This window comes from Hylobates moloch, unplaced genomic scaffold (genome assembly GCF_009828535.3).
Source record: "Hylobates moloch isolate HMO894 unplaced genomic scaffold, HMol_V3 SCAFFOLD_12, whole genome shotgun sequence".
NCBI lineage: Eukaryota > Metazoa > Chordata > Mammalia > Primates > Hylobatidae > Hylobates > Hylobates moloch.
This window is the reverse complement of record NW_026652287.1, coordinates 34818001-34827493: the sequence shown is the minus strand read 5'-3', so window position 1 is coordinate 34827493 and position 9493 is coordinate 34818001. Positions and strand designations below refer to the sequence as shown.

At 52.5% G+C, this 9493-nt stretch overlaps 1 protein-coding gene across 1 annotated transcript; it reads right to left on the bottom strand.

The window, feature by feature from the left end:
* Positions 1-9025: 9025 nt before the first annotated feature.
* SMIM47 (small integral membrane protein 47) lies at positions 9026-9493 on the bottom strand. The gene is made up of 3 exons (XM_058426035.1): positions 9389-9493; positions 9238-9297; positions 9026-9121 (listed from the first exon to the last, which is right to left on the bottom strand). Exons 1-3 carry the CDS (start codon positions 9401-9403, stop codon positions 9110-9112), a joined length of 87 nt encoding a protein of 28 aa, XP_058282018.1. The 5' UTR covers positions 9404-9493; the 3' UTR covers positions 9026-9109.

Sequence of the window (9493 nt, the reverse complement as noted above, 5' to 3'; positions counted from 1 at the left end):
GGTAATTTGTTACAGCAGCAAGAGGAAACTAATTACACCTATTTTATTTATTTATTTATTTATTTATTTATTTATTTATTTTTATTATTTTTTGAGATGGAGTCTCTCTCTGTCACCCAGGCTGGAGTGCAGTGGCATAATCTTGGCTGACTGCAACCTCCATCTCCTGGGTTCAAGTGATTCTCCTGCCTCAGGCCCCCGAGTAGCTGGGATTACAGGTGTGCGCCACCATGCCTCGCTAATTTTTGTATTTTTCATAGAGATGGGGTTTCACCGTATTGGCCAGGCTGGTCTCGAACTCCTGACCTCAGGTGATCCACCTGCCTCCCAAAGTGCTGGGATTACAGGCGTGTGCCCCCGCACCTGGCCTGCTCTCACAAAGTCGCTACGTTAAAGCATCGGGAGGAGGCAGGGATGCAGACAGACAACACTATACAGAAATTTCAAACAATGCAGGATCAGAAGTGCTCTGAAGGGGAGAAAAGGAGGGTTAAGGGGCGAGCAGGTGCTGAGGAGCTGCCACTTTACACCGGGTGGTCATGGAAGGCTTCTCAGAAAAGGCCTTTGGCCAAGTGCAGTGGCTCACGCCCGTAATCCCAATACTTTGGGAGGCCGAGGCGGGTGGATCACCTGAGGCCAGGAGTTTAAGACCAGCCTGGCCAACATGGTGAAAACTCATCTCTACTAAAAATACACACACACACACAAAATTAGCTGGGCGTGGTGGTGCACGCCTGTAATCCCAGCTGTTCAGGAGGCTGAGACAGGAGAATCGCTTGAACCCAGGAGGTGGAGGCTGCAGTGAACCAAGATTGCGCCATTGCACTCCAGCCTGGGTGACAGAGCGAGACTCTGTCTCAAAAAAAAAAAAAAAAAAAAAGCTGCCTTTGAGCAGAGACCTGAATGACATGAGGCAGCCAGGGGGTTCCATAAGGAAGGGTACTCCAGGTAGGTACAAAGGCTGAGAGGTGGGAGAGTGCTGGGTGTACTGAGGAACAGGGAGGAGGCCTGAGGGAGCCCGTTGGGAGGATCCAGTATGGCGATGTCTGCGGCGTGCCGTGCAGTGTTACTCACTCCCGAATTGCTGAAGGAGCCTTGGCCCCCACCTGAGAAAACTGGGCTCAGAAAACTGTGTGAGGAATTAGGTGGCACAGGGGGCTGAAGTAAGGTGAAGGCCAGAGGGTGGGCCATCTGTGGACTCCTAGTATAGTGCTCTCTCAGCAGTCCTGGCCGTCTCTACTCTGGAGAACCAGCCTGAGGTTCTGCGTCTCTTATCTTTGGGCTTTAGCCCTTCTTCCTCCTGGTCTGTCTCCAGATCATCAGCTCCCTATGCATATATGTCTGGAAGCTCCCTGCAGGCCTCCCCCTGAGCTGGGTGATACCGGGGACTCAGATATGAATCAGCCCTTGGGGGGCTCCCAGGCTGTTCATGACATACATAGGGCACATTCATTTCCAGCCTAAGGGGATCAAGGAGGTCAGGGGAGGGAAAGAGGTTGTAGGAGGACTCTACCCGGAAAGTCAAAGAGGGCTTCCTGGAGGAGGGGACATTTGAATTGGGAATTGATGTATGAGTAGGAGTTTGCCAGATGGAAATGGAAATACATTCATTCACTCATTCATTTACAGACATGTCCTCGGGCCTCGTGGGGTTTGATTGTGCAAGGATCATTCATTTATTCGTTCACTCAATATGTGTCTGGGCAGGATAATGCAACACTTAAGACTTCAGATCCTGGAGTCGGTCCACCTGGATCTCTTTCTCAGTTGTGGCCCGGTTACTTGACCCTGTTCTATGCCTCAGTTTTCCCCTTGAAAAAATGAGGACAGCAATAGTATCTTCCTCACAGTGTTCTTGGAATTAATGAAAATGGTGCATGTAAACGAGATAACACACTGCTCTGTACATAGTAGATACTTAGTTCCCACCCTTGGTGCAGGCTGAACTAACTCTTTCTCAGAGACCCTTTATACAAAGAAGGTGATACCAGACCCAGCCTGATGGGGTGATTGGTGGTTAGAGAAGGGGTTCCAGGGACGGTGGCACCCAGTAGGGTTTTGAAGGATGAGTAGGAGTTTGCTGTCTGCAGCGATGGGATAAAGCAAGCTACTCTAGGATGAAGAAACAGTAAGGACAAAGGCTGCATGTGTGCACAAGTGTGTGAAACTGTGTGGCTTGTTCTAGGAACCGCAGAGCAGAAAGAAGGGAAGTGGTAAGCTAAGAGGCTGGTGAAGGGGGCAGGGCCACAACCAGCAGGGCTGCAAATGCCAGGCAGAGGGGCTGGGACCTTATCCTGGGAGCAATGGGAAGACAGCCCTTGGGGGAATGAATGAGTCCTTCCGCTTTCAGAGGAGAAAACTGAGGTCCATGTTCAGACCCTGCTTGGCAGCCTCTCTGATCTCCAGCCAGGACTCAGCTCCCACTTCCTCTTCTCTCCACTGGGGAGCTGCCCACACAGTCCCTCTTTGGGTCTTCTGGGGAAGACCAGGCCACCAGCTCCTGCTCAGAAGCCCTTGAAGACACCTGCTCCCCATCTGCCAGTGAATTCCGGACACAAGGGAGCGGAGGCATACGCTGAGGCCCACAGACAGAGTGAGGGAACGGAGGCATAGGCTGAGGCCCACAGACAGAGTGAGGGAGTGGAGGCATACGCTGAGGCCCACAGACAGAGCAGGATCTGGGTGTGAATCCCCTGAGCTGACATCGAGCCTCTGAAGTCTCATGGATGTGAGTTTGAGTCCAGGCTTGGTCTCTGCTTTGCAGTGGGACGTGGAGCAAGTGAATCCCTCTCTCTGAACCTGAGGGGCGCAACTGTGCAGGGTAGCCACCTCATGGGGCTTTGAGGCTGAAGAATGCAGGTTTCCTGGAGGATGAAGGAGGGCAGCAGAGTTTAAGGGAGTGAGGCAGGAGAGAAGGGCTAGCTGTTTGGTGGAGGGAGACTTTGTCCAGGGGCACTGGGGAACCATGGGAAGGTTATGAGCCGAGGAGAGGCAGGTCAGCTCTGACGCCATGTGAGGGTGGACTGGAGCAGGGAGACTGGAGGCAGGGAAGCCAGGAGGAGGAGGAGGCCCAATCTGGGCCATTGTAACAGGGATAGAGGGGAGGCGACGGGGCAGAGTCAGTCGGAAGAGAAAGAATGGGGAGAGGATGGTGCCAGGGTCTGGGCGACTGATGGGGCCATCCCTGAGGCGAGGGACCTGGCCAGGTTGGGGGAATGGCAGTGGGACGGGCTAACCTGGAGGCCTGTGGGTCCCAATAGCATCGTCCAGCCATGGAGGACCCTCTGGAGACACGGCGGGTGGCACCCCTTGCAGCCCTGTGCCTGCCTTCCTCCTCCTCTCCTCCCTGGCTGCTATCACCTCGTACCTCCTGGACATGGCCAGCCACAGCCTGGTGATCTGGGCCGCAGGGCCCCTCCCGCCTCCCCCGCTGTCCGCCATCTGGTTCGGCCACCAGGCCACAGCCAACGCCATCTTCACCGCCCTCCTGCTGCTGACCCTCACCTGGACGCGCTCTGGCTGGCCCCTGGGTGGCGCCTTCTGCCACCCAGACCCCAGCCTGGCCTCCCTGACCTCGATGCCAGCGGCTGCCTGCTGACCCAGGCCGCGGCCACCTGCCACATTTCTGGGCTGTGGCTCTCCTGAGATTTGGGACAGCCAGTGCTGAAGCCAAATAGTTGTGTGCAAACAGAGCTTGCTGGTCCTCGCATGTGGGACAGAATGAGGGACAGGAGCAGGCCACCGGCTTTTCTGGTTCCTGAAGGAGTCTGTTGTGAAATATGCAAGTGCCTTCTGACCATGCGCACCAGGCCCTCTGCCCTGGGGAACGATGCGCTTCGCCTTCCTTCATTTTCAAGCTCCTGAATGTATCCAAACTGAAAGGTAAATTTGGCCCCATGTTTTGAGTCTTCGATGTATCCACAGAGCTCCCTCTGAAATGCACTCAGCTCCAAGAAGAGGAAAATCGACCTCTCCGTCTTCTGGGAACGCATTACAATGAGGGCTCGACCCTGGCTGCACAGCAGAATCTCTAGGGAGAGCTTTTAAAATAAAATCGATGCCCGGGCCCCATCCCCAGACCTTGCGGTTTAAGTGGTCCAGGGTGGAGCTCGGCTCTGGGAATTTCAAAACCTCCCCAGGGATTTCTGCGGGCAGCTGGGCTGAGACCCGTCTATCTGTGGTTGTGAAAATACAACCTTGGGGCCGGGCGCGGTGGCTCACGCCTGTAATCCCAGCACTTTGGGAGGCCGAGGCGGGCGGATCACGAGGTCAGGAGATCGAGACCATCCTGGCTAACACGGTGAAACCCCGTCTCCAGTAAAAATATTTTTAAAAAATTAGCCAGGCACGGTGGCGGGCGCTTGTGGCCCCAGCTACTCGGGAGGCTGAGGCAGGAGAATGGTGTGAACCCGGAAGCTGGAGGTTGCAGTGAGCGGAGATTGCGCCACTGCACTCTAGCCTGGGCGACGGAGCGAGACTCTGTCTCAAAATAAAAAAAAAAAAGAAAAAAAAGAAAATACAACCTTGGGCCGGGCATGGTTGCTCACGCCTATAATCCCAGCACTTTGAGAGGCCGAGGCAGGCGGATCACTTGAGGTCAGGAGTTTGAGACCAGCCTGGCCAACATGGTGAAACCCCGTCTCTACTAGAAATACAAAAGAAAAAAAAAAAAAAAAACGCGAGCATGGTGGTCAAGCCTGTTAATCCCAGCACTTTGGGAGGCCAAAGCAGGTGGATCATCTGAGTTAAGGAGATCGAGACCAGCCTGGCCAACATGGCGAAACCCTGTCTCTACTAAAAATATGGAAATTAACCGAGTGTGGTGGCGTGCACCTGTAATCCCAGCTACTTGGGAGGCTGAGGCAGGAGAATCGCTTGAACTCGGGAGGTGGAGGTTGCAGTGATCCAAGATCTCGTCACTGCACTCCAGCCTGGGTGACAAAGCAAGACTCCATTTCAAAAAAAAAAAAAAAAGAAAAGAAAAAGAAAAGAAAAGAAAAGAAAAAAAGAAATACCAAAATACCAAAAAAATTACCCAGGTGTGATGGCACCGGTAATCCCAGCTACTCAGGAGGCTGAGACAGAAGAATCACTTGAACCAGGAGGTGGAGGTTGCAGTGAGCTGAGATCGCGCCACTGCACTCCAGCCTGGGAGACAGAGAGAGATTCCGTCTTAAAAAAAAAATAAGAAAAGAAAATACAACCTTGATAGCTCCCAGAGGACTGAGAAAGGCAGCACTGAGCAGTTCAAACCCTGGGGTGCGGATGGAAATTGGGGTGAAACCGCAAAGACCAGCTTTGTTGTCAATATTCGTTAGTGGTGATGGGGGTGCTGTGGCTCATGCCTGTAATCCCAACACTTTGGGAGACCATGGTGGGGGGATTGTTTGAGACCAGGAGTTCAAGACCAGCCTGGGCAACATAGAAAGACCTCATCTCTACTAAAAATAAAAATAAAAAAAAAATTAGCCAAGCATAGTGGCATGCACCCGTGGTCCCAGCTGCTAGCGAGGCTGAGGTGGGAGGATCCCTTGAACCCAGGAGGTAGAGGCTGCTGTGAGCCATGATCCGCGCCACTGCACTCCAGCCTGTGTGACAGAGTGAGACCCTGTCTCAAAAAAAAAAAAAAAAAAAAGAAAGAAAAGAAAACTGTGAACTGTTGCACAAATGTAAGGCTTGATGTTATGTTCTTACACATACTGTCAACTCCTTAAGGGTGGGAATGGTGTCTTTTTTGTTGTTGTTGTTCCCTCCATGGCACTCCCCACCCCCACCCTGCTCTCAACACAGGACTGGGTGTAGAGATGACCTCGTAAAACACACTGCACAGTAACTTGCATGGTGGCTTAGCAAACAAGAGGTGCTTAATAAATGGTAGCTAACAACAATGAAAAAAAGTCTTTCCCAAACATTGACAGCCAAGCCCCAGCTGGGGGCTCACCAGGGGTCAGATGCTGCTCAGAGCGACCCCACCCTGAAGCTCCCTGTCACAACCAGGAAGGAGGAGAGGCAAAGTCGGGGCAGCAGACAGGAGAGACCAATTTTGCTTAGCATTCAAGGAAGCCTCAGGGGAGAGGTAGGGAAGTGACACAAAACAGACATGGGAGGCCGGGTGCAGTGGCTCCTGCCTATCATCCCAGCACTTTGGGAGGCCAAGGCGGGCAGATCACCTGAGGTCAGGAGTTCAAGACCAGCCTGGCCGACATGGTGAAACCCCGTCTCTACTAAAAATACAAAAATCAAGCTGGGTGTGGTGGTGGGCACCTGTAATCCCAGCTACTCGGGAGGCTGAGGCAGGAGAACCGTTGGAACCTGGGAGGCGGAGGTTGCAGTGAGCTAAGATCGTGCTACTGTACTCCAGCCTGGGTGAAAGAGCAAAACTCCGTCTCAAACAAACAAAGACATGGGAGAGGGCATTCCAGGCTGGGACCCAGCAGTGCAAACGCGTGGTGCTGCATTTGGGACTATTTTCGAGTTTGCTGTGGCCAAGATTACGGGCGCCCTGGTGTAATCTTGGCCACAGCAAACTCGAAAATAGTCCCAAATGCAGCACCACGCGTTTAAAGCCTGGAGGGGGTCGGGTTACATGCAGCCTCCAATGCTCAGTGGAGGGCCTGGGATTCTTATCTTGGGTGGGGGCGCAGGGCCACTGGAGGGCTGTGAGGAGAAAGGGACAGGATCAGCTCTGGGTCCAGGATGACCCCTCTGAGGACTGGAGGAGAGAGACAGAAGGCTGGGGTGAGGGTCCAATGGGGGAGGAAGCCCAGGCAGAGAGGAGGGAGGAAGCAGCCAGGACCCCCCACCCAGGTCTCAAAAAATTGTGGTTTTGAGCGAGACTCTGTCTCAAAAACAAACAAACAAACAAACAAACAAATTGTGGTTTTGCCAAAACGAACGTTTATTTCTTGCACTCAACCCTTAAGGCAACCAATTTCTGGCTGAGAAAACAGTGCAACACCGCCACTATGTGGTTATTTGGAGTTTTGCAGCCAACAACTCGAAAGTAAAGCCAGCCTCCAAATCGGGAAGCTTTTGAGAACTTCAGGAGGGCGCTATTGCCATTGACGCTAGAACATTAGCCTAAAATGTTGGTGATCCACAAAAATTCTATTAATTTGAGATAAAAGTACAGTGTGACTATGAATGTTTATTACTGAAATTTGTGGCCAAGCGCGGTGGCTCACCCCTGTAATCCCAGCACTTTGAGAGACTGAGGCAGGCAGATCACTAAGTCAGGAGTTCAAGACCAGCCTGGCCAACATAGTGAAATCCTGTCTCTACTAAAAATACAAAACTTAGCCAGGCGTGGTGGCGGGTGCCTGTAGTCCCAGCTACTTGGGAGGCTGAGGCACGATAACTGCTTGAACCTGGGAGGTGGAAGTTGCAGTGGGCCGAGATCGCACTATTGCACTCCAGCCTGAGTTTAACAGAGCGAGACTCCATCTCAAATAAAATAAAATAAAATAAAATAAAATAAAATAAAATAAAATAAAATAAAAAGAAATCTGTGAGGCCGGGCACAGTGGCTCATGCCTGTAATGCCAGTACTTTGGGAGGCCAAGACGGGTGGATCACCTGATGCTGGGAGTTCGAGACCAGCCTGACCAACATGGAGAAACCCCATCTCTACTAAAAATACAAAATTAGCTGGGTGTGGTGGCGCATGCCTGTAATCCCAGCTACTCGGGAGGCTGAGGCAGGAGAACTGCTTGAACCCGGGAGGCAGAGGTTGCAGTGAGCCGAGATTGCACCATTGCACTCCAGCCTGGGCAACAAGAGCAAAACTCCGGGAAGGAAGGAAGGAAAGAAAAGATGGAAGGGAAGGAGGGGAGGGGAGGGGAGGGGAAAGGGGAAGGGAGGGGAGGGGGCAGGGGAGGGATGGAAGGAAATTTGTTGGGCTTTTTCAAGAAAATCTAGCATGTACAGTCAACCCTACTCCAGAGCTGCCTTTTTCGACATTGAGCTGAAATGAAATTGTTTTTGACTAGATGAGAAGGTAGGTGAAATGCAACTGAAGGTGGAAGTGTCCCCTAGGGCATTGACCTGAGGATGCTGGAGATAGAGGCAGGGGGTGGGGGAAGGGCACTAAGCAAGGGGGCTGCTAGTGAACTGCCTATGGGGGCGGGTCTGCACACTTTTATAGGAAGGGACATTGCTGGTGGGTGTTGAAGGTTAAATAGGAGTTTGTTAAGAAGAGAAAAGAGGTTGAGCACAGTGGCTCACACCTGTAATTCCGACACTTTGGGAGGGTGAGGTAGATGGATTGCTTGAGGCCATGAGTTAGAGACCAGCTTGGGCAACATAGTGAGACCTTGTCTCTAAAAAAATTAAAAAGTTAGCTGGGCATGGTGGTGAACACCTACAGTCCCAGCTACTCAGGAGGCCGAGGCAGGAGGATTGCTTGAGCCCGGGAGTTCAGGGTTGCAGTGAGCTATGATCATACCACTGCACTCTAGCCTGGGCAACAGAGTGAGATCTCATCTCAAAAAGAAAAAAATAAAAAATAAAAATAAAGAGGAAGATGTGTTGATACAGCATGACAGTGATGAAGATGACGATGATAACTACAGACGCACTGAAGCTGATAAAGTGCATTCACATTTTGGATCTCAGGCTGCCCTGGCTGTGGTTTTCTGGGGCCCACTGGACGCAAATTTTCGCCTTTGTCTGATGGAGAAGAAATCGGGGGATCAAGGGAAATAACAAATCCGAAGTACACAGCAGCCTGTGTTGGTGCCGGGTGCTCAATCTGCCCTGCCTCTTCTTCCCCCTGTGTCCTTACACCAGGTTGAAATGTTCTTCCTCTTCTTGGAATGGCCCCACACAGACTCCTACTCATCCCTCAAAACCCAGCTCAGATTCTCAGCTCCTAGTCTCAAATCTGAGAGTGTGGGCCCTCACCACTCTCCTACCTCAAACCCTGGAGTCCGGACCCCCACCCCACTCCCTCTTGAAACACGGAGCCCCCAGGTGTGGTGTAGGCCCGAGGCCGGGCGCAGGGGCAGTGGGTCGGGGGAGCAGGATGTGCGGATTCAGTTACATTTATTTGGCCTCAGAGCGATGGTAGCCGGAGAGGCAGGGCCATTGGGTGGGGAGTTACTGCGTCTTCTCACTGCTGAGCCTGAGAGAGGAAAACAGGGAGATATACAGAGACATGGGAGAGAAAGAGACCAAGATGACAAAACTGGGCCAGGGAGACAGAGACTCAGCCCCCACCTCTGCCCTCCTCCCGCTCACCTTGTTGAAGAAATAGATGAAAGTCAGGATGGTAAACACGGCCATGGCCAGGGTCACATTCTCGGGGGGAGGAGATCAAAGGTCAGGACCCTTCCCCTCCCTGCCCTCTGCCCTGCCCCAGGCCTCCCTTCCCTGCCAGACCCCTCCTCACTTCCTGAAAGTTCATGGCCTTGGGACTCCAGCCACCCCTTGCTTGGTCTTCTCTCTCTTTCCTGGGCCTCTGAGCCAGAGAGGGGAGAAGCCACTGGAACCCCGA